Source organism: Actinia tenebrosa, unplaced genomic scaffold (genome assembly GCF_029948245.1).
Source record: "Actinia tenebrosa isolate PJP-AT-01 unplaced genomic scaffold, QUT_ActTen_1.0 PGA_scaffold0__85_contigs__length_37466705, whole genome shotgun sequence".
Classification (NCBI taxonomy): Eukaryota; Metazoa; Cnidaria; class Anthozoa; order Actiniaria; family Actiniidae; genus Actinia; species Actinia tenebrosa.
In genome coordinates this window covers 25,865,121-25,889,419 of record NW_028292569.1, presented here as the reverse complement: position 1 = coordinate 25,889,419, position 24,299 = coordinate 25,865,121, and the positions used below count along the sequence as shown (strand labels likewise).

The window sequence follows — 24,299 nt, the reverse complement described above, 5'->3', positions numbered from 1 at the left end:
AGTTTACCTAGTTCGTAGGTAAGTTTTTTGAACATGTTCAAAATTCTTACTTAGACATAGTAAACTTTTAGAACATGTTCAAAAAGTTTACCTATTTCTAAGTAATTTTTTTGAACATGGTGCTCTTCTTGAACATGTTCAAAATGTTTACTGTTTCGTTTTCCCCCCATATTTCAGGAAATTATAGATGGTGAGCTTTGTCTTCACAAAATAGTATTTCCCAAGAAAATTCCTTCCTTCTTATGTATTTTTTTAGTCCAATTAACGTATTTATAGCTTTTTTACACCATCATGCTAAAGTCCTGTCCTTAGGATTTTGTGAATGGAAAATCATTATCAATAATCAAAATCATAATACAGCAACTTGAAATTTATTTGTTATATGTTTTGAAACAAAAATCAAAGATCTTCTTTCTTTTAGCATACCTAGTAGAGAATATTACACATTCTTTGCACCGAATGCATAAAGTAGTGAAAAGTTAATGGCATATAGAGTTCCTCTATGACTTTCAAAATGAGAATAATAAATAAGATTTATTATATAATAAACAACAAAAACGCAACTTTTAGTAATATCTTTAGTTCAGTTCTTATTTTTGTCTTTTCTCCCTTTGTCGTAGCTTGACCTTTTTTCACGACCTCTTTCCAGTGGTGCGGGACTTTCTCAAAACACAACTTTTTTCATGATCTCTTTCCATTGGTGCCGACTTTCTCAAAAACACAACTTTTAATGTTATCTTTGTTCAGTTCTTAAGTGTCGCAATAAACTTTTGATTTCGTGTTGTCTCTCTATGGCATGGTTTGCGATGGCTTCCAACCTGGCAGCTTTTCATGAAGTCTTTTCCATTCTGTTCTCACTTTCTCAATGCACCTTTGCCTCCATGTACTATTATCTTCCCTGTTGAAGATTTCTTTTAACTCTTCGGTAGCTGATGGGCTTTCAAAAACTTCTAGTATTCTAGATTTCCTTGGCATGTACTCTAGTTTCATGTCCTCTTCAAAGGAAATTCTTATTAGCTCACTGTCTTCTCCACTCCATTTCATTGATGAACGTCTTTCTGAAACGGCTGATGACTTAGTTTCGATTGAAGATTTTTGAAGCCAGTCCTGAACCAGGGTCTGGGGATCGACAGTACCTCGTGGTAATTCTGGCTGGTTGTCTTTTATTATATACGCTATTCTGCTTCTTATTTCTTCCAATGTATGCTTTCCCAAAACCTTTGATTTCTTGACGATTTTTTGGATTTCCTTGTTTGTTGGGCATACACCAATTTTAAAGAAATGTACAAACAAGGTTTTAATTTCTTGGTCTGCATTCTCACCGAATTTGGTAGGCCGTCCTATGACTTGTTTTTGCTTTGGCTCAAGTGAGTCTGGAACAAATGTTATTGGCATCTCTTCCACTTCTGAAACTAGTGGCATAGGCTGCTCCTTAGTTGTAACTTTGGTGGAAATTTCCTCGGTTTCATTTGTATCCTTTTCATTTTTCCTTTTACATAGTTTTTGGTTGTTCACGTGTCCAAGAGCAGAACTGATTCCTAACCTTTCTTGGTTCACTACACTAGCTTTAGCTTGGATCTTTTCTTTATGGAGACGACGGTAAAATCGTATCTCTGTTGAGAGATTATGCTCCAAAAGCTGTGCATGAATTTCTTGAGTTTTGGGGTCTTCTTCTGCCACTACTGTTGATGATGTTTTTCGAAGTAGTGTGGGAGTGAATCTTCTTTGAATTCCCAACTTCTTGGCAAATTCTACAGCTCTTCGCCCTACTGAAGACGAATCAAATGACTCTCCATTACTGCTAACAAACACTGGCCTGGCGTTGTTTGGCTTTTCGGTGTCTGTCACAAGTAAAGGTCGGCATTCTATGATGTAGTTCTTTAAGAGCTCGTACATTTCATTTGATAGGCTTGGATAAGATGATCCTTTATCGACAAGCGTCTTGTGAGATAGTATCGTTATGGAGTACTGCTTCTTCCCGTCTACAACGTGCTCCTTCGCCTTCAACACTTCTTCTATCGTAAGATGAGCCACCACACCAGACCTGCACATAGTTTCGATGAACATTCTCACAATAAGATAATCTCTTGCAAGCAATATTTCTGGTAATGTGCACTCGTGTTTCCTGTTGTATGATTTAAGAAATTCCTTTATTCTGATGGCGGTCTTGTGGGTCAGCAGCTCGTTTAGATTTTCTTTCGAGGGCATTTCATCTACGTCTTTGTCAAAGTGTTGTTCTTCTTGTTTTCTTGTGTCTCTTCTCAATGAATGTCTCCAGCTTGGCAATTTCTTTATAAGCTGCTCCACGTCGTGCTTTTTCTTTGGTTTTATCATGCGTTGTTGAAGAGCATATTTAAGGAACTTTTCAAGAGTAAGGAGATAGACTTTTAAAGACTTTGCTGATAGTCCAAACTTTGGATTTGCCTCTTTTCTTTTTAATTCTTTTTCAACAAATTCACCCCAAATGACGTCGTGTTTAGCAACCCAGTTAAAGTTTATCTTCTTGTTGTTGGATAAGATCGTCGCCATTTTGAATATCCTCTGTGCGCACTGAATGGAATCTCTTATGGTTTTTCTGCCGCCATCGGGATTTTGTAAATGCTTGCAGAAGCCTTTTAGAACTTTGACGTACAAACTGTCCCCTTCCTTGAGTTCAGAATTCCAATCTTCCAATATATTGCTTGAATTGTTTTCATCTTCGGTTGAATATTCCTCTGAAACATCTTCTTGTGTAACTTCATAGTCATCATCTTCACTATCGTGATCATTATCTAAACTATATGTACGGTCGCCGACATCTTCCATCTCAGAATCACATCTAGTAGTATCAATGGATCTTCTTTTTCCTTTCTCTGCATTTCCTTGTCTTTTTTCTTGTTCCTTTCTTTTATTGACGTTACTTTCAACTTCAGTCTTTTCGCAACCAGCTGCACCTTGCCTTTTTTTCTTCTTTGCTTTCTCGCCTCTTTCAATATCTCCCTCTAGGCTTTTGCTATCGAGCTGTCTCTTCCGGTTTCTGTTGCTTTGGCACGTTCTTGTTTTTTCTTCGTTGCATCCTTGCTTGTTCGTCTTTCTGTGCTGCTTGTTGCCGGATTCCTGATCATATTCATCTTCAGCGTCTTCTCCTTCGCCACTTGCTTTGCAATGTTTTCGTGAGAAAAATTCTTTGTGAGCCTCCCTTAATACTTGTCTATAGGTCTCAGAGTTTCTATAACAAAAAATATATACACATATTATATTTAGTATTTTGATTCTAAAGCATAAATCAAGGAGCCATTTAACTTACGTTTGAAGTTTATGTTTTACATGTAGATGTTGATGGATCCTGGCCTTATAAGCCGAGCATAGTTTACACCATCGCTGTTTACTGGCTGCTCTAAGTCTTTGTTCTTCTTTTTGTATTTTAAGCTAAAATAGAAAAAATAAATAAATAAAAAATAGCTGGTATCGCTGTATTTGGTTTATTATTTGTTTCTCTAAATCATATTTGTAATAATGAATACGAAGCTCACTTGGTCCATGTCATTTGGGTGTTGCTTCCTCACATGGCGCTTCATGTTCAACCCTTTATAGCTGCAAACGGGACAACTGTAAATGTATTTTCTGAAAAAGATATTACAGTGCTGTGTTATTTCGTGCTTATGAATTATTTTCAGCTTAGCAAAATACTGTTGCTACATCACACGACCTTTGCTCCAATTTGTTAATTCGTGCATTGACGGGAGTTAAAAAGCGCTACTTACGACTTAAAAGTACGACTTCTCTGCTCATGCATTTTCTTCTTTATCTTGTCGTTTTCACTTTTGAGGTTAATATTTTCTGTCTGAATTTTCTTGTTATCATTTCTCAAATTTGATATCATAGTCTCAAGTTTCTTTATCCTTTCATCTACATCGACATTACTCTCATTTGTTCCCTCTATTTCGTCTTCAGTGGATGTCCAACCATCTTCCTTTTCAACGTCATCATCAGTACTATAGCCTAATCTTGCTCTTTCTTCTTCGTCAAGTGGTTCACCCATTATATCTCTCCAGGTTGTTGCCCCTGCTTCCTTTACTAAAATAAAAATCGAAACTGATATAGAATGACAAGTAATTGATTAATGTGAGTTTCTTATATAGCGCATTTCAAATTACAAATAGTTATGCATATTGATGAAGGAATAACGTCCGAAACGTCGGTTCAATATTTTTTCATACCCACGGTGATAAAATTTTCAATTGAAATCATAGTTTACTTAATGGAGCGGTAAAATGGTAAGATATATCAAACAAAAGATTAAATTTTTAATAGTCTGTTCTTACCCATGCCTGGGTTGTCTTTAAGAGTGTTTGCAAACCTCTGTCTATATGACTTGTCGTAGCCTAGTAGCCCCTTTTGAGAAAAAAATACAACTTTCAAAGTTTGATTTGCACTTGCCTTTCTTCATTACAAAATTAATAACTTACTCTAGGATTCTTTTTAAGAGATTCCTTTGTCCGTTTTTGTAATAATTCCCTATACATTCTACATTCTTCTTCGGTTGAGATCGAAGAAGACTCATCTTCCGCCATGATTTTAAAAATTCTATAAAAAATGAAATAAATAAAAATTTCTAAAGATGAAAATATGTTTGGCTTCCTGTGGTAAGGCCTTAAATATATGGTATTCGGTTAGAATATGAATGAAAAAATTAGCAATCTAGCTACTCTACCAGATTAATTTTATTTACAATAGCTTTTTGTGCATAAATTCTAGAACATAAGAAAACGAGGTCATATTATTAAGCAAATATTTCAGAAATTGTCGATAATGATCAACTGACCCGTTCGTCGATCGTATAAAATGCAATAAATTCACTAAATACATGTCAAGCAGCCGTTTATCGAAACAAGATCTGAAAGAATATTCTAATATTTAAAGATTCTTAGTTAAACACCTTTTTTTTCAAGCATAATAAGCTAAAATAAGAAAAATAGTATGACAAAAGTATGACTTACCTCTAACTTCAACCATGTGCCTGAGCTGAGAGAATGAGTGCGAGTTAAGGGGGCTCATTATCGCACAATACAAATGCTATAAAAAATTTCTACAAAAGGGCATGAAGATAGGTCCTAGTGAAAAAGTATTAAATCCTGCAAAATAATATATAAGGATTGAAAATGGCGATACTATCGGTATCCCAAATATCCTTAACCCTAACCCTACCCCTCCCCCCGCAAAACGGGGGTTTGTTTTTTTTTTAAAAAAGATGCCTAGAATATCTATTAGGCACTTCAAAACGTATAGACAGACTTTGTTGGATGTTTACTCAATGCATTATCCAAGCTACAATTCAATTGCATGGTATATTCTTTGATTTTTTCATGAATTCCCATCTGAGGATAAGCTCAATTTTTTTCAATATTATCCCAAAATTAGTCACTTCCCATGCTTTGTCCCGACTATTTGTTCACTTTTAAGCTGTATTGCGAGGTATGGAACCTTTTAAACGAATTTCGGAAGATTTATGGCTTCTTATTGTTTTTCCGAAAATGTTAAATAAAAAAATAAAAATGCCTTCCTTTCACATAAAAATCCCATACACTGTTAGAGGATGCTTATCTTTATCTGTTCCATAATTATTGTCGTGTGTTTCATATATTTGATAGTCGAAAAGAGCCAAAGATTATTTTTGAACTTGTTCAAAAAGTTTACCATTAGCTGTATTTTGCGTAAAATTACGAAATTCATGCAGATTCTTTTGCAAACCTTCCTCTTAACCTTCAAAAACCATGTCTAGCAAGTTTCATAATTTTGCGTCATGTTTTAGGCAACTTTTTTTCAAGTTTCAAAAATTGACTTAACTTTGAAACCTAGGGTTCCAAGTAGTTATAGAACTTACACTAGACTTGCAAGCCTCGTAAATTTAACGTGACCCCAAAACAAGGTGGAGATCCTAGGTTGAACCAGCATAAGGAGCACTCCAGGGATCTCCAAGATTTTTGGAGAAAAATCTAAAAATAGTATTTTTTTCGATTTTTGCGGCAAAAGTTTACCTATTTGAACATTGCAGTTGGATTACTAGCTCAAAAATAGATGGTGAGCCTCCAAAATCTTGCTGCCAAAACTTTCGGTCAAATACCAAATAATCACGAAAAATGTTTTTGAAAACTGGCTATTTTCTACTTTTAATCAGTAACTGAACTTGTCCAGGGTGAGGTTCAAAAAATTTGCTAGGATGCATCTAGTGGTGGTGATGGTGATGGTGGTGGTGATGGTGGTGATGGTGATGGTGATGATGGTGATGGTGATGATGATGATGGTGGTGGCGATGATGATAAACGGTGTTGGTGATGGTGATGATGACTGATGATGGTGATGGTGGTGGTGGTGGTGATGGTGATGGTGATGGTGATAGTGATGGTGGTGGCCATATGCATTCTTACCTAAGTTCAAAAAGTTTACCTAGTTCGTAGGTAAGTTTTTTGAACATGTTCAAAATTCTTACTTAGACATAGTAAACTTTTTGAACATGTTCAAAAAGTTTACCTATTCCTAAGTAATTTATTTGAACATAGTGCTCTTTTTGAACATGTTCAAAATTTTTACTGTTTTATTTTTTCCTCATATCTTAAGAAATTATAGATGGTGAGCTTTGCCTTCACAAAATAGTATTTCCCCATTGAATTTCTTTCCTCTTATGTACTTTTTTTAGTCTAATTAACGTATTTATAACTTTTTTACGCCACCATGCTAAATTGAAGTCTTAGTTTTCCGGCTTACAGTAGATATACTACTTTTGATCAAATTTGGTTTTGTCATTTCTCACTTAGTCATGGTTTCCAGCTTGTCAGCTTTTCATTAACTGTTTTCCATTCTGTGCGGACTTTCTCTAAGCACCATTGTCGCCATGCACTGTCATCTTCCCTGGTGTAGATTTCTTTTAACTCTTAGTATCCAAATTGGTTTTCAAAACCTTCTAGGATTCTAGATTTTCTTGGCTGTAATTTTCTGAATTTCATGTCCTCTCCAGATGCATTTGTTATAACTTCACTGTCTTCTGCACTCCATTTCATCTGTGAACGTCGTTCCGAAATTGATGACCTTGTTTCAATTGCTGATTTTGGAAACCAGTTCTGATATGAACCAGGCTCTGCGGATCAATACTGAGTTCTTCGTGGTACAGTAATTCTGGCTAGCTTTTTTTATAATATATGCTACATACTCTGCTCCTTATTTTTTCAACAGTAAGCATTCCCAAAATCTTTGACTTCTTGTTGCTGTTTTGTATTTTCTTGATACTTTGGGGAAATTTAAAAGAAATACGTCTCAAGCAACTTAAGGCTTTGCTTTCTTCGCCTGCTCTGTGTGTCGCTGAATTTTGTAGTTTGCATCATTTGACTCGTTTTTCGTACTGATATAGGTGAGTCTAGGACAAATATTATAGGTATCTGTTCCACTTAGGTATCTGTTCCACTTCTGCAGCTAGTGATACAGGCTGCTCCTTAGGTTTTACTTTGATGGACTTTTCCTTGTTGTTGTGTGACTCAGTTGCTCCTTTAATTTCATTTTGCGTTTTACATAGCAGTTTTGGGTGTTTACATGTCCAAGAGCAGATATGATTCCTAGCCTTAAATGGTTCTCTACACTTGCTTTTACCTTGCTATGCAGTTTAAAAATGAACAAATAGTCGAGAGAAATGCATGAGAAGTGACTAATGTTGGGTTAATGTTGAAATAAGACGAACTTACTCTGAGATGGAAATTTAGGAAAAAATCAAATACATATTTTCTTTGTGCAGTCAATGGCAAAAAGGTATCTCATTTAACGGATTGTGTTCCAATAGCTGTGCATGCACTTCTTGTGTCTTGGGATCTTCTCCTGCCACTACTGGTGAAGATGTTTTTCAAATACATGTGAGGGTAAATCTTCTTTGGATTCTTATTTCTTTACAAACTCGACAGGTCTTCGCCCTACTGCAGAGGAATCAAACTTCTCTCCTTTACTGCTAAAAACCACAGGGCTGGCGTTGTTTTACCTCTTCAAGAGCATGTACATCTTAGAAGATAGTTTTGGCCGATAAGCTAGATGATCCTTTATCAGGATATCAGAATAGAGCATAAAGATAGCTCCTAGTAAAAAATTCTTGAATCCTAAAAAATAATATCTGAGAATTGAAAATCTCGATACAATCGGTATCTCAAGTATCTCTAACCCTAACCCTCCCCTCCCCCCTTCAAAACGGGGGTTTCGTAAATTTATTTAAAATGCCCAGAATATCTATCAGGAACTTCAAAAAGTATAGGCATACTTTTTAGATGTTTACTCAATACATTATCCCAGCTATAATTCAATTGCATGGTATTTTTATTGATTTTTTCATGAATTTCCATCTGAGGATAAGTTCGAATTTTTTTCAATATTATCCCAAAATTAGTCACTTCCCATGCTTTGTCCCGACTATTTGTTCACTTTTGAGCTGTATTACGAGGTATGGAACATTCTAAACGAATTTTTGAAGATTTATATGCTACCACTTTTTCCCCTAAAATGTTAAATAATAAATCAAAATGCGTTTGTTTTGCATAAAAAATCTCATAGGCTGTTAGAGGACGCTTCTTTTTATCTGTTCCATAATTATTGTCGTTTATTTGATATATTTTATGGTCGAAAAGAGACAAAGAACAATTTTGAACAAGTTCAAAAAGTTTACCATCAGCTGTATTTTGCGTAAAATTACGAAATTCATGCAAATTCTTTTGCAAAGCTTCTTCTTAACCTTCAAAAACCATGTCTAGCAAGTTTCATAATTTTGCGTCATGTTTTAGGCAACTTTTTTTCAAGTTTCAAAAATTGACATAACTTTGAAACCTAGGGTTTCAAGTAGTTATAGAACTTACACTAGACTTGCAAGCCTCGTAAATTTAACGTGACACCAAAACAAGGTGGAGATCCTAGGTTGAACCAGCATAAGGAGCACTTCAGGGATCTCCAAGATTTTTGGAGAAAAATCTAAAAAAAGTATTTTTTTCGATTTTTGCGGCAAAAGTTTACCTATTTGAACATTGCAGTTGGATTACTAGCTCAAAAATAGATGGTGAGCCTCCAAAATCTTGCTGCCAAAACTTTCGGTCAAATACCAAATAACCACGAAAAAAGTTTTTGAAAACTGGCTATTTTCTACTTTTAATCAGTAACTGAACTTGTCCAGGGTCAGGTTCAAAAAATTTGCTAGGATGCATCTAGTGGTGGCGATGATGATAAACGGTGTTGGTGATGATGGTGATGACTGGTGATGGTGATGGTGGTGATGGTGGTGGTGATGGTGATGGTGATGGTGATAGTGATGATGGTGGTGATGGTGATGGTGATGGTATCTGATGATGGTGTTGATGATGATGATGGTGGTGGTGATAATGAATGCTGATTGGTGATGATGATGATTGTGTTTGTGATGATGACTAGTGGGGTAATAATGATAATGATGATAGGAATGGTGTTGTTGTGGTGGTGTTAACCTTACTTCTAGAAGCTCTTTGAACACAGAAATCAGTCAATCAGATCTCTAGACATCCATCTTCAGGTCCTATGAAAAATTAATTCATCAAACAATTTGTGATGAAACCTTGATCATGCTGTGACAAACTGCTCTATTTTTTTCTTAAGCCACAAGGTTTCTTCATGAAAACGGCATCCTTCTGCACTACAATGACCAGCTTCGAGGTCTAAACAGCTTGTACTTCATCGACCCATCCTGGGTGTGTGACCTTATCGCTAACATCGTCACTGTAAGAGAGCGCAATCCTTTCATCAAGGAAGGGATAATGTGGAAGAGCAATGTGGCTTTGGTGCTCAAAGATCCACGCTTTCCTCCCCAGTTCATCTCTCAGGTATTGATCGAAGAATTGTTCTTTAAATATTTTTTGGTAGAACCATTTAAGCCTATCATTTGACGTTTCCGCGACTAGTCTAAATTTTTACAGTGGGTTGCCTGTTGCACAAGATTCCCGCCACTTTCAAAAACGCTCCGCCGCTCCTGTATATATTTCGCTAAAACCAAAGACAATCAGTGGAGGAGGGGAGAGGAGAGGAAAGAAACCGAAATGTGAACCGTTGATTATTTAATGTAGTGTCAAGGGACGCGGAATACCTTTTGGTCTGCCAATGAAGATGATCCTGACAAACATTTTTCAATGTTGTGTTTTATTTCAGTATCTGCAATTAATGGAGAGGTTTGAAATAGCTCTCGGCCTTGATGAAAATCGTCTTCTTATTCCCTCCATGCTCCCCCCGGACTCCCCTGGAATGCAGCTTGACAAACTCTACAGGTTGGGGGGTATATCAAGACCGCGTTCGAAGACCGAGAAATACTCTCGTCCGGCTAAAGAGTACGACAATGGATCTGCCGCAGAATGCAAGGCTGCGTCGTTACCAAGGCTTAGGCCTGGCAACAAGGAGAAAGTCAAGTTTAAAGACCAACTGGAAGAGGATGGAACTCCAAACGGTCCTGTTGATGCAGTGAGGCGTAACTACCAGATGGCTTACATCCCTAGTGGATTCTGGAGTCGTCTTATCACCAGGCTGATGGTCTCTTTGCAGAGGTGGCGTACAAGTGAAGGTATTGAAGAAGAGCGGTTCTCCATGATATATTGGAGGAAGGGCATTGGTGTAGTTTATGAAGGAGGACACTTCATCGTCCAGTCGTACAGGGAAATGGTATGTATCGAATGATAACTGAACTAAAATATTTTAGTTTCTATATTTTCTAAATGTTAGAGTCATCGCATATTTTCAAGATGGCGTCTGTTTTGTCCCAGGGAGAGGAGGAGCAATAGTGCGCAGTTTATCCCGTCTCTCCATCAGTACTTCGTTTTAGTTTTCAGTCTTTTCTGGTTAATCGTATAAAATACACTGAGTAATGCTGTCAGCTTGATATGACAGAGCATCGTCTTTAAATTTCAAATCACATTATGCTTTATGCTTTTTTACTCGGTTTTAAAATAACTTAGATAGCAGCAAGGAAGCCTTGTTTTATTTTGATGGAATATTTGATCTGCTTGCTTTAGATTCCACTACATGCTGGCCGTAATCGGTTTGAAGAACTCGAGGGCGTCTCTATAGAAGTTTGGTCTGGGATGAGAGATTTTTCTGTCATTGGATTCATTGTTGATCAAGTAGACGCTCTGATATCTGAATGGTACCCAGGTATGTAGACTTGTCTCGTATGGTCGGTCGTTTTGATTACTTATTTAGTTTTCATTTTGTACCACGTTAAGAAATGCCTGTGCCGTGACCATCATTCTGTTGTGTTACAGCATTCTGATTGGAGTAGCAGCATATTAATTTCGCGCGGCTTGATTGGTTTTTCGGAGGCACCAACGATTTTCCCGCGCTTGAGAGTAACCAAAAGTCTTAATTTGCCGCGCTTTTTGGTTCCAACATGTCTTGATGGTTTTTCCTACCATGACCATGCAATGCGCCGTAGTTTTTAAGAGTCACGCAATACCTAAATAACGTAACGCAATATTTATGTATCACATGAATGCCTCTTGCAGGTCTCGACGACACCGATTCTTTTGGCTACCCACTCGTACGTCGTTTGATACCCTGCCCACAATGCTCCACCCTGTTCGCCCGCCGTGGATGCTATCTTCGCCGTTCGTGCTCCGTAGAGTTTCCCACAGAGCACTGCGGTGCACAGCCTGTACGTCCATACAATTTCACTCTACCAACCTGTGCCGCTGCGGCCCTTAACTTCGCTACCATCAACTGTCCCTACCATCCTGAAACAGTAGTCTCTTTAGACGAGCTTATCCCTGATCTGCTCATGACTGACCTCCCCCGGCATCTACTAGTCGAGAGAGGGGAGTTCTCTTATAAGACTGATGCTGTTAGTCGGTTAGGAGGGGGAGGCGCGGGAGAGGTTTTTCGAGGCTTTATGGATGAAATGGAGGTAGCTGTCAAGACCTTTCACTCAACGCGTACCACAAGGTAACAATATACGATATATATGTTAATCATAAATATGCAGTTGAATCCCGGGTATCTCACTGACTTGAGGACACATCCCTTGTGTCACTACGATTTTACCCTGCATATCTCGAACCCCTATTATTCCAACCATTTTCCCTGGTCCCCCGGGTATCTCACTGACTTGAGGACACATCCCTTGTGTCACTACGATTTTACCCTGCATATCTCGAACCCCTATTATTCCAACCATTTTCCCTGGTCCCCCGGGTATCTCACTGACTTGAGGACACATCCCTTGTGTCACTACGATTTTACCCTGCATATCTCGAACCCCTATTATTCCAACCATTTTCCCTGGTCCCCCGGGTATCTCACTGACTTGAGAACACATCCCTTGTGTCACTACGATTTTACCCTGCATATCTCGAACCCCTATTATTCCAACCATCTCACTGACTTGAGGACACATCCCTTGAACTTGCGTCACTATGATTTTACCCTGGGTATCTCGACCATTATTTTAAACCTTTTCCCCTGATCACATAAAGGGAATCCACTGTTATTTTTAACGATTAACGCATGAATGATTTAACAATGGCATTGATGAGTGACACTTCTGTTGGTTTGTTTATTTATTTATCTATTAAAACCACATGTTATTTACCTTAGCGTTTGGTTTCTCCATAGATACCTTCTTGATAGTGGTATCGGTGGTGCGTCCACTGACGGCAGCTCTACAGGGCCAATCTCGGGACCCTCGTTCAGAGCCAGACGGAGCGAGGGTTCAAGTATGCGAAGAGCAGGAGTGTTTCGAGGGGAATGTAGTCTGCAAGAAGATAATATGGAAGATGAGTTAGAAAAAACGAAAGTTGTTCGCGCTTTCTGGGACTTAAGACAAGAGGTTCGTGTAGGACATAGTCTTTGTGGGAGTATTATTTTTCCCGTTTTTTAGCACGTGCTATTCCCTTGAGTATTATTCACTTGTTACGAGTAACGCTTGAAAAAAAAAAAGAAAATGGACATGTGTTCCTACTACCTACTTTAACTTTATCAAACCCTTTATGAAACGACCTCTGGGATTAACTAACTCATTACAGCTATCTCACAATTGGAATTTAGCATGTTGGGCTTTTGTGGAGGGAGAAAAAACGAAGAAAATCCCTCAAATCAAGAAAGAGAACCAACAAACTCTACTCACATGCGATGCCGAGTCCAGGAATCGAACTTGAGACCCCAGAGGTGAGAAGCACTTGAAATGTTAGAATAAGTATGAATTTCTTTTCTTTGTACTGTTTTCAGGTTGCAGTGCTGTGTCATCTCCAACATCCATGTGTCGTCAAACTACTGGGTGTCTGTCTTCATCCACTGTGCTTCCTCCTTGAGCTAGCGCCACATGGAAGCCTAGCGAATGTGCTTGAAGAGATGACTTTAGGAAGAGAGAAAGAGAAAAAAGCCATTAATCCTGTCAAATATGAGACTAAGGACAGTGTACTTGGAAGGTCACTGACTTACAAGATCGCTTATCAGGTTAGTAAATATTGCTCTGTGGGAATTGTTGGGAGTGAGTCACAAGAGAGCTGGGGCGGTAAATGGACCTTGCCGGGTCACACCATGCATAGCCTCATCCTGAAGCACTTGAATGCGAGGCTACGCGTTAAGAAATCTCAGTCACCATGGCTACCTCTTGAACAAGGTCCATATATCCTGTCATGCCCCACTTACTGGAAAACGTTATCTTAAGATTTCCACTAATCTCTCCAACATATTCCTATAGGTTATCAGCGCACTATGGTATCTCCACGATTCAGACATCATCTATCGAGATCTGAAGGCCGACAATATTCTGGTGTGGTCCCTGGATGAGGATGACTTGATTAACGTCAAATTATCTGATTATGGAATCTCTTGTTTTGCCACGCCCCAGGGGGTTGCGGGCGATGAGGGAACACCAGGATATCAAGCTCCCGAGATACGCTCGGGAATAGGATACGATGAAAAGGTCAGCCAGGCTTGGAAGGGAGGGACCGCTATCAGGCAGCGGGATAGGAAGTTGAATCGACTAACTTTCCCTTCTTCCCTTCTTCCCTTCTTCCCTTCTTCCCTTCTTCCCTTCTTCCCTTCTTCCCTTCTTCCTTTCTTCCCTTCCCTTCTTATGTATTTTTTTAGATATGTGTATTTGTAAAATTTCTCTTACGCTTGACCTTAAAGAATTCTGCATTCCCTTTGCTTATAATGGAATATACTTCGGTAAAATTCTGAATTCGGATCGCGGTCGAAAAACCTTCGGTTTTGCTTCGGATTGTTGTCGGAACTCAAATACAAACCTTTGTTAATAACCACGAATGTTCTTGAAATCTAAACCAAACCCGTATATCTTAATTGAATTTCATTTTTCAGCGTTTATTTATGGCTTCAAGGGCACACTTGCATTGCGTGAAATTTAAAACGCCACCTTCCTTCGCTGAACTTCTTTATTTTATAGGTCGATATTTTCTCGTTTGCCATTTTCCTTTACGAGTTAATTTCCGGTGTACGGCCATTTCGAGACTTCAGAAGCGCCATCGACATCAAAAAAGCCATCCGTCGTAATGTTCGTCCGTCGCTGGAGGACCAAGAAGTCGACAGCCAACTGCCCAGACTGGAAACAGTCATGGTGTCCTCGTGGAATGAACTTCCAGAGAGCAGACCAAGTGCGGACCAGACACTGCGCGAGATGGAGGAACCAGAGTTCCTATGTCACTATCGTATCATGCCTAAACCTGAGGAAGGTGTCTTGGAGAAAATCACCTCTGTTTATGGACTAGTACACTCTGGAACAGGTAGGGACATTAAAGTTGTTACTGTTTAGATAACCTTGAACTCTGTCTCTCGTACCCTTGTAATAGAGAACCTCTTGCTGTGTGGACCTTGCGCAGTGTGGGTGCATGGCATTCGGGGAAAAATAGAAAGGACAACTTTAAAAGTATGCTTAGGATTAGCCTTTTTAATTGTTTTATGATCATACATGATTTACACTGATTGCGTGACAAAACACTGTACAGTCCAAACGCGGACGGCTAAAAGCCTATTTGTATGAATAGGTTGCTATCAATAGACGTCACTGCCGGTAATAACTGCTTGTAGAACCTTGGAGGTTGTTTGATCTCTTGTTTTCTGGTTTTATGTCGTAGATATTGTCAAATACAATAGTTTGAGGACTTATTTTGACATGTTTTAACATCCGCTAGTTGCCCCTCGGTCAACCGCTTGTTTGCACCAGTTAACTCTAAAAAGTCACGTGATTGATAGTAAACAGTAGCTCTAAACGTTCTCCCACTTCTTGTATAGCACACCTTTCTACATTAGTTTGATTTCTGTGTACTTTCTCAATACAGGGTCATTCTCACCAGATCCCAGCGACTCCCAAAGTCCCGGTACGTCAGTTAGTCTGAATAGTTTTGTGTTGCTATGGAGTCGTGAAAGGGATCGCCGTCAGTACAGCATGCTGAACTGTGATACTGGGGTCTTTTATTACAAGGACGAGTCCTGCCCTGGACATAGAGTACTGTGTATGGTGCGGGTCGGTAGCAGGACTTGGCTTGGCACGGAGGTTAGTATAGTTACGCCATCTTAGGCTCAGGTCAACGTCGAACTTTACATGAGCCGAACCTAATTGAAATAGTGGATAATAAAGCGGTCTTCTTTGATGTCCTTAGGTTCTTAGATGTAATATGTGCAGCGTTCCCTTTTCAGACCACGTGTCATTCTCTTGAGAATTGCTGGCTTTCACTCAGCTGATAAAAGTTGTTGAATCTCATTATCTGCTCCAAATGGTGATCAAACACTGACCACCATGTGCTGTCAACCAGAAAGAATCATATTGAAAACTTGCGATTCAGATGATGAATATTCCACACTAGAATGTGTCTTCTCATGCAAAATCGTTATACAAAGAAATGATACTCAAGCGAATGACACATCACCTATGTTCCTCAGAATGAACACACGGCACAGTTACGGTGCAGCGCGCGAGAATACTAATCATCTCATCTTAGAACGATAATATTAACTAAACAATTAGTATTCTTACCCTTTTGCACTGTTCTCCACCAGGGCTGTACAATTGAAGTGTTTGGTAAGCGTTCGTGGCGTCTTCCAAGCACCCTCTGCTCGTTTATTGTCAAGGCACCGGTGCTCGCGTTGCTGACTCAAGAGACAAGGCTTTCACAGGGTATCAAGGTACTATCAGTAATTCTAGACCACTTAGGTGGCAAATTATTCTTCTTGGTACTTCAGCAATAAAGTGCTCTATATTGACGACTCTTAAAACTCCAGTGTATGCGGGCTTAGCCTCACTTCTGAGGTCAGTAAACAAAAGCAGAAATTAGAATAACGAAACAAGCAACTCCTGGATTCCAGGCTAAGCCTGCATACACTGGAGTTTTAAGAGTCGTCAATAGCCAAGATCGCATGAAATTTTTTTATCAAACTCTGAAACAACCTCTGTGCTGATCTAAGTCAGGGCATGGCTAAGTCACAGATCGAACCCTGAAACAACCCCTGGGCTGATCAAAGTCAGGGCACGGCTAATTCACAGATCGAACCCTGAAACAACCTCTAGGCTGATCAAAGTCAGGGCATGGCTAATTCACAGATAAAACCCTGAGACAACCTCTGGGCTGATCTAAGTCAGGGCACGGCTAATTCACTAATCGAAATGGAATTTAGCTTATTAGGTTTTGCAGAGAAAGAAAAGCTGAAGAAACGCCTAATGTTATTTAACTCGCTCGTTCTTATTTTATTTTCAGAACGCGACCAAGGTGGACCGTGTATACGCAGCGTTAGCAAACGGCACATTGATCGTTTTTACTCACGAGAGCGTTGCCACCTCCAGCCACACCCACGATGACGTAAAGCGGTTCTATGACGAAAGCGATGACGCCATATCTCAAGAGATTAAGCAATGGAAAGAAATTCAAGTGATCAACTTGGGACAGAGCAGTAATCCAGTCAAGAGTATGGTGCTTACCAAGGATAACGAAGAGTTGTGGGTTAGTTGCGGTAATCAGATTATCGTGTTGAACACACACACTCTATCTATCGTCAAGGAGATTCCTGTGTATTCGTCACAGCGCGCGCATGTTCGTAAAATGGTCGCCTGTGATGACCGTGTGTGGAGTATTGATCGACGCTCCACCAAGATTCTTCAGTGGGACGTACGAACGCACCACTTGACCCACGTATTTGACCTCGAGGTCGATAACCCAGTCATGAAATCAGTTTGCAAGCCGTTCTGTGAGAGGGAAGGAGTAGACATTGGCGAGGAAGATGCGAAAAGACAAGGTGATACAGTGCCGAGAACGTGGCGAAATAGAGCGGATACCAATAGGCCACCACCTTATCCTGGCAACGGAAACACTGCAGCAAAAACAATAGTTGACCGTGCTTTAGGCGGTGAGACGCGGTTGTCGCGCTCTGGTGCTCTTAAGAGCCGGAGTTCCGCACCGTTACCAATCAGCTCAGATGGTGTCCCTAGTGAAGTAGTTGACAAACTGGCCAAGATGGAACCTGAGGAGTCTTCCTCCTTGGGACTTAAAGCCGAAGGGGATTCAAAACTAGAGTCTTCAAGGTCGAAGACAGGAAGTCAAGCTGAAGTGACAATGGCGACAGACACACAGAATAAAAATGTGTGCCCTGCAGATGAAGATAGTTTGCTCAAAGACAACCTTCAGGAAAATGACTCCAAAACGGAAAATAATTACCTTGGGACGTCAGTTGACAGTGGCTGTTACTCTGAGATATCAATAAAGAGCGTTGATTTGAAGGCTTTGAACGACGCTTTAGTCATTCTGTCTGATGCCAAAACGATACCAGAAGAAAAGGAACAGGATTCCAAAAACAACAACGACGAAGCGACATTCGAGGTCGTGAATCGAACAGAAATCGTGATAGAAGCTGCAAAAGAGAGACGAGAAAACAACCAATCTCCTTCCATAGAAGCAGCGTCCATGTCATCGCTCACTGCCAAGCCAAAGTCACTTTCCAGGGGCCCCTCCCTGATGAGATCAAGAAAGAGAAAATCTCTCCGTCACAGCGATGTCCCAGCTTCATCGAAGGAAACGCGTAATGAACCTGCGAGGCCTCGTCTGCATGTCCTGACGGGGTCAGTGAATAAAGTCATGGCAGTTCTGCATACGGGTGGTACTCTGTGGGTCGGGAGAGGCAAGGGTGACGTGATTGTCATCAATGTTGATGAAGAATCAAACACGTATTTCTATGGAGAGGTCATCGCTCAACTTAAGTGCGACAGCTTTCTTCGTTTTAATTCTGGTCAAGTAGATGAAATCATTCAGTCAGGAAACAATAAGGTTAGTAAAGAAAATCTAATTCATTTATTGTTAACTACAACCCAGGGAGAAACTAAATGAAAACTAAACGTACAAGGAATTGTCAGAAAAACTGGCCCTTTTTTTATTTTGCTTTGCTGTTTTTTCGCTCAATTTATTCAAAAAGTAGAGAGAGCTTCTTCTTCGAGCAACAATAAAAATTTGCTGCGCGCGCACTGGTTATACATACATTTACTCTGCAACTTGCAACGCATGATGCCGCGGTACCATTTGGGTGATTTCATTACTCGTATTACCTCATCTTCACTGCTGAATTCCTTTCTTTTCGAAAGTTCTTTCGTTCTTACAACCAAAAATTTTAAAAGCCTTTTTAGTGTCCTGGGACTGTAAAAGAAATACATAACCACCCGCGATAAAAGCTACCTCGTCTATTGACACCCTTATCATTAAGAGAAAGAGAAAATGCTTCAGTGAAGGTGCGCAAATCGTAAGATCTTCTCTCACCAAGATTCTTTTTTATATATTAGACTTAACAAAACAAAAATTCTGTTATAATTTTTTCTTTTAGATTGTCTGTCTTCGACGTCTAGAACCAACGCGCCTGCGCAGGCAAGAAGCAGCCAACAAATCGGGTCAGTTCCCAAGCTGCCAAGACCCATCAACTGAGCGCTACCAACTGATAGTGTGGGAAGCCTGGGGACGAAGAGAGTTTGAGAGCTTTAAGTCGTATCTTGATAGGTTCAATGATCTTGTTGACCAGTGATGATATAAGGAATACCATGATCACAATAGCATATAGATAACAAGAATGCTGGTTACGTTAGAAGTGATGACCCTATGATGAGAATGACTTAGTGATGACAATGACGATTCATGTTGATGATGATAATGACAAATATGATATGATGGTGATGGTGATGGTGATGGTGATGGTGATGGTGATGGTGATGATGATGGTGATGATGCAAATGGCGTGGTGTCGACGATAAGGATGATAATAATGGTCACCATAGTACGTTTTTAGTTTAGTTTACAACTTCTATTGGGTGTCAATCAGGAAGGAAAATTACAGAACCAACATGCTACCCAAAGCGGAAAGTGCGAATGGGACTCTATGTCACATGCTGGGCATTTCCTTTTGACTAACGACATTAATGACAATAATGACCTCAAAAAGATGATAATGAATGAAGATTTCCAAATAACAGCAGCCTGAAATATAAAGATGGTTCTCGCTAAGAAGATAATCGAATCACTATAACTTAGTGTAAGAATAATACTATTAATAGCACAGATATATTTGTAATCCATATCGTTCGAATGTCGTCGTTCAAAACGTCATTTTCCACGATTAATTTCAACTCGAGTCTAAACGACCTCACAAGTTTTAAAATTTTACAAATTAAGTATAGAGTTTTATATGAATTTATATTAATGTTAGAAATAAAAAAAGACCTTATGAAACTAAGTAACCGTTTACACTTATTTCAATAAAGTTAGTCACCTGAAAAGCTAAAAAGCTGATGTCGACAAGGATCATGGGTAGATTCATTTGATACGTTCAACCGCTTGATAACTGTTCATCGACTTGTGAATCTTTTACCGGTTACAGTCTCACCTCTTCTGAGCATCATCAAGCTGCAGTTTGTATTAAAGCAGCTTTGTATATAAATGCTTTTTTTGATATGAAAAGTTTCCCATGATGCTCAGTGATCTCAGCTTTCTAGGTTTTTGTTGACTAACTTTATTGAAATAAGTGTATGTAGAGGGGAACACTTACGCATACGGTATTTATAATTATCATAACTTTAATTTTTAAAAAATATTTAGAAGTGTTAGCAGCGAGAAATCAGATTACTTTAAGTCGAAAGTTCCCCTCTCCACCCCTATCAGAAATCCTTGCGTCTACCCTGTTTTCCGTAGATTATTTATATTATTATTAAATCTAGTTTGTAAAAAAAAAAAAAAGAAAGAAAAACACAAAATTAATTATCAGTTTTTAATAAAAGTTTTTATTATCCAGTTAGTGTTGACTAATTTCAAGCACTTTCTTTGCTGTCTCTATGACACTGTTTCATTTCGTATCGCAGTGTCCCTGATAAGTTAGTGGAATTTCTTCATGTCTCCCATTAAGCCAACTAAGGCATTTAACTTTTAAAGTGCCTACATTCTACGTGAAGCGAATAGTTGAATGGTGAAACGTTTCTGCATTTGAGTGTTGCGTCTTTAAGTTATTAAGGTTTACAGTTTTGGCTGTGATGTCATTCTGGGTATTTGGGTGGATTTGTTTTAAAGTGTAATACTAAACACAGGCCATTATGAAACACCAAATGTACACTCAATTGTGTAAACCATGAGTATGATTTTAATATTTATTAAATAAATTTTGGCTTGAACAAGTTAGTACTTATATTTTTAATGAATACTCAGATAACGTCACAGCCAAGAGTATAAACCTCGATATCTTCAAGACGCATCACTCAAATCAGTTTTATCATTCAACTATTCATGTAGAATCAATACTGAAAGTATTGTCTCAGGCATTAGGGGAACTTGAAGTTTAACTCTGTGAGTGAATTATTCAACTTGTTAAAACAGATATTGTTGGGCACACGTCTTGCGAGGCAGTCCAGTATTCTACAATTGTTAGGAAGTATAGTTTACGGGTGTCCTTCGTTATGTTTGCTTTCAAGTTGTTAGCGGAGGTCCATATTAATGGCATATTTCGAGAGGATCAAGTGTGGTCACAATAAATGGGCAAAAAAGACTCGTATTATGACCTTGATGACTAGACTAGACTAGACTTACATCCTGTGATGACAGATTGGTGCAGCTGAATAATTTTTAAACAGTTTTTGCTTGAATTTATCGACGTCTGCCAGCGTTTGGAAAGAGCTATAGAGAGTTGTTAAGTATTTTTTGTTTGCGCTTTACGTCATCGCCGCCATGTTGATGGTATTTATAAACAAATACGTCCTCTTTAGCCTCCTCTATTTATTACACCAACATGGCGACCATCTCTGGCTCTTGGCTCTTTCTGGAATGTTTGCAAACCAACTATTACCAACACTACGGTAAACATCCGAGAAGCGTGGGCCAAGCTGTCGCATAAAGAAAGAGTGATTATAGTATAAGTGGGTGAGCAACTTAATGGTGATATTTTTACTGCTGTCAAACGTATAGTCTTTGATGAGTGGGTAAAAACGAATGTGTTGGCTTAAATATTCGGCAAGCAACATGACATTAGGCATGTTTATGCGCTAAGGCTCTTAGAATTTGCAATTTGAACTAATCGAGCGTCGGCGATCAACTCACCAAATTTCAGTAGCAGATCACATATGGGGTTGAACTCATTAACGTACCGAGTACACTTTCAAAAACGCTTAGTCACTTCGACGCGGATTTTGTTAAAAATACGACAAAAAGGTATTTTTTCCCCAAAAAGATATCCATAAAGATATCCATAAGGGTTCTTTTGAACAAAGCTCATAAGTCTACCCTGCATGCAGATATCTTTTAATCTTCTGCCTTCCGTTCTGGCGTCTTTACGACGCTGCAAGTAGAAAGTATGAGGATTTTTAAATAATCCTTGCGATTATCCCAGCGTGTACCTTGAGTTGTTTCACCGTGTAACATACTAGCCTTGTCACACTCTTTCGCCAAGAACGTTTCATGAACACGTAGACATCGACTGAACTACTAGCCTGCGTGCAGCTGGACGTTTCTCTCTTTTCTCTTAACAGTAATAAGTTAGAGGCCGGCTGCACGCAGGCTACTGAACTACTATCCCGAGGCATGTTTTACCATGTCAATAGGCCACTTTCCCCGTTATTCACCTAAAGTTGCAAATTGTCACTTCGACACCCCTCGATTGATAAATGGATTTAGGACGGTATTGAAGTGCAGCGAATAAAGCAAATGCGAAGGCGACAAAAAACTAAAGACATAACCAACCCACACTTCCTGTTGCACGAGTAATCCATTCAGAGGGTTGTCAAGTACGTATTAATGTTATTCGAATATATTTTGTCTATTTAGTGCAAATATCGTCATCTTGTCCATATGATTTCCTAAAGAACCAGATGTACTTCAAAATATGTTACATTGAATATTGTTTTTTTTTTCCTTTTGTTGATAAGCAGCTGTTTTTGGAAGGTTTCATATTAACTGGAAGGCTTCCCTCTTAATTCAAACCATCAAACGATTAGAACCGCAACCAACTGAGGACAGTAGGTATCTCGCAAAACACATCTGTGTCTATTCTGCGCACTCGATATTTCTTTTAGTCAAATATATCGTGTTCAATCAAACCAGCAATACTTTTCCGACGTCTGAAGTAAGCTCAGTAAATTTGTTGTTTAATAACTTATCGTCGATATACACTTGTTTCAAAGGCATTACTTGTCATGTGTTTTACATGGCATCATGTGATTGATTGAGGTACCACTTAGCTAATCGCATGAGTAAAAAATGATTTCGCTAACGTTAAACTTATTTTTTAGAAGAAGTAAACTCGATCATTAACTGAAGCGATGTTCAACTTGACTGTTTATCGAGGAAAACCGCAATGTTATGTTCCTGAATTGTCTTCAACCTTTCAGACTCAATATCTTCATACATCGCAATCAGTAGCAATTCCACTGAACATTATTTTTGCTCTGTTTTCCACTGTTTTGAACGCCCTGGTCATCATTGGCGTGCTGAGCAAGCAAAGGCTTCGAACACCTTCAACAATCGTTCTCAGCAGCCTCAACCTAAAAGATCTTTTCTTGGTGCCTACGCTCCAAGTTCTTTCTATCTATCAGTCATTTCTTTCCATCAAAACAGGAAATTTCTGTTCAAGGAGTCTAATACACGTGGCATGGCTATTCATCGCGATTTTGTATCGAGGAATTGCGTTGATTACAATGGTTTTGATTTCTATAGATCGATGTATAGCTATTCGCAAGCCCCATCTCTACCGTAGTACTTTCACTTTAATTCGTGTAGTTATATTTCTGGCAGTCGTGTGGATATTCGGTATATTTTTCAGTGTGACAGCCACTTTCCTCCTCAGTGTTCATCCCAGTGTTTATCTGTTGCTGATAATGTATGGAGTCACAGCTACACTTGTAGCTTTTTTTCAACTGGGTGTCTACACTGGGGTAAAGAAGCAGAGTAGGAGGACTGCTGATATAAGAAGCTCCGTGCACAGACAGCTGACCTTTGAGCGTACGGCTACGACTGTTGTGCTCTATGTGATAATCGCTCTAGCCGTATGTCACGTTCCTTTGCTATCGATGTATATCATGATCAGCACAGGTAAGAACTACATGCTGCTTGGCAAGGCGTGGATGGAGCTACTGCTGTACCTCAATGCTCTAGCCAACCCTTTGATCTGGTTAAAAACCAATAGAAAAGTCAGGAAGGCAGTCGTAGAATCTTTGACTGCTTTTCGTTTGTACTTTGTGAACTCAACGCCAGTCCATTCCCTAAATTCTAATGGCGCCCCAAGCGATAGAGCAACAAACGATACAGCAACAGAGCTGAAATCAACGTACATGAGGAAGGAAACGATACATCGCGATACGGTGAATCCTTCGAATATTAAAGAACCTTGAAACAACCTTTGGGCCGATCTAAGTCAGATCATGGCTAACTTACAGATGGAACCCCGAAACAACCTCTGGGCTTAAGGTAATGCGTCAGGAGGAAAACCTCGAATCAAGGGAGACTAACAAGCTTTACTCAATTCGATGCCGAGTCAAGGATCAAAGCCCGACATCGGCCAGAGTTGAGAGGCGAATGCAAGTTACGTACCATCGAATGATTGTGACTCAACAACCGACACTTTTCGACTTTTAATTGGTTTGGATAGATTCATTAGTTTTAAAAATCCGCTTCACTCTGCGCACAGGAGCGCGCAGTCTATTGACCAATCCTTACCAGCATAATTCAGCCACCAACCCAGTAGCAACACAAAAAGAAATTTATTTGTAATAATCAGTATTTAGTATTATTTCGTGTTAGCCGCGCAATGAATTAATACGGAAATAATAA

General features: G+C 39.2%; 2 protein-coding genes and 1 long non-coding RNA gene across 4 annotated transcripts in view; 1 reads left to right on the top strand and 2 right to left on the bottom strand.

Annotated features, from left to right (window-relative positions):
• Nucleotides 1-20,250, top strand: part of LOC116296561 (leucine-rich repeat serine/threonine-protein kinase 1) — a 28,326-nt gene extending 8,076 nt beyond the window's left edge. For both annotated transcript variants that reach the window (XM_031704597.2, XM_031704596.2), the window contains exons 13-24: nt 9,628-9,851; nt 10,174-10,677; nt 11,028-11,166; nt 11,517-11,952; nt 12,622-12,835; nt 13,234-13,461; nt 13,709-13,933; nt 14,417-14,753; nt 15,309-15,523; nt 16,027-16,152; nt 16,722-18,281; nt 18,829-20,250. In XM_031704597.2, the coding sequence (XP_031560457.1) occupies nt 9,628-9,851; nt 10,174-10,677; nt 11,028-11,166; nt 11,517-11,952; nt 12,622-12,835; nt 13,234-13,461; nt 13,709-13,933; nt 14,417-14,753; nt 15,309-15,523; nt 16,027-16,152; nt 16,722-18,281; nt 18,829-19,023 (4,403 nt within the window). In that variant the 3' untranslated portion in view covers nt 19,024-20,250. The remainder of the gene's footprint in view (nt 1-9,627; nt 9,852-10,173; nt 10,678-11,027; nt 11,167-11,516; nt 11,953-12,621; nt 12,836-13,233; nt 13,462-13,708; nt 13,934-14,416; nt 14,754-15,308; nt 15,524-16,026; nt 16,153-16,721; nt 18,282-18,828) is intronic.
• On the bottom strand, nt 431-4,566 carry LOC148913940 (uncharacterized). The gene is made up of 6 exons (XM_089037769.1): nt 4,449-4,566; nt 4,305-4,374; nt 3,744-4,056; nt 3,513-3,603; nt 3,287-3,408; nt 431-3,208 (listed from the first exon to the last, which is right to left on the bottom strand). Exons 1-6 carry the CDS (start codon nt 4,551-4,553, stop codon nt 790-792), a joined length of 3,120 nt encoding a protein of 1,039 aa, XP_088893895.1. The 5' UTR covers nt 4,554-4,566; the 3' UTR covers nt 431-789.
• Nucleotides 20,246-21,960, bottom strand: LOC116296562 (uncharacterized). Its single transcript, XR_004197140.2, has 2 exons — nt 21,872-21,960; nt 20,246-21,361 (listed from the first exon to the last, which is right to left on the bottom strand). It is a non-coding gene; the product is annotated as an uncharacterized LOC116296562 (long non-coding RNA).
• Nucleotides 21,961-24,299: the final 2,339 nt, after the last annotated feature.

Coding starts and splice junctions, on each gene's coding strand:
- LOC148913940 (XM_089037769.1), bottom strand. CDS start 4,553: ATGGCGGAAGATGAGTCTTCTTCGATCTCAACCGAAGAAGAATGTAGA. Junction 4,375..4,448: donor CTCTTAAAAAGAATCCTAGA/GTAAGTTATTAA, acceptor TTTTCTCAAAAG/GGGCTACTAGGCTACGACAA. Junction 3,209..3,286: donor GTAAAACATAAACTTCAAAC/GTAAGTTAAATG, acceptor TTTTTGTTATAG/AAACTCTGAGACCTATAGAC.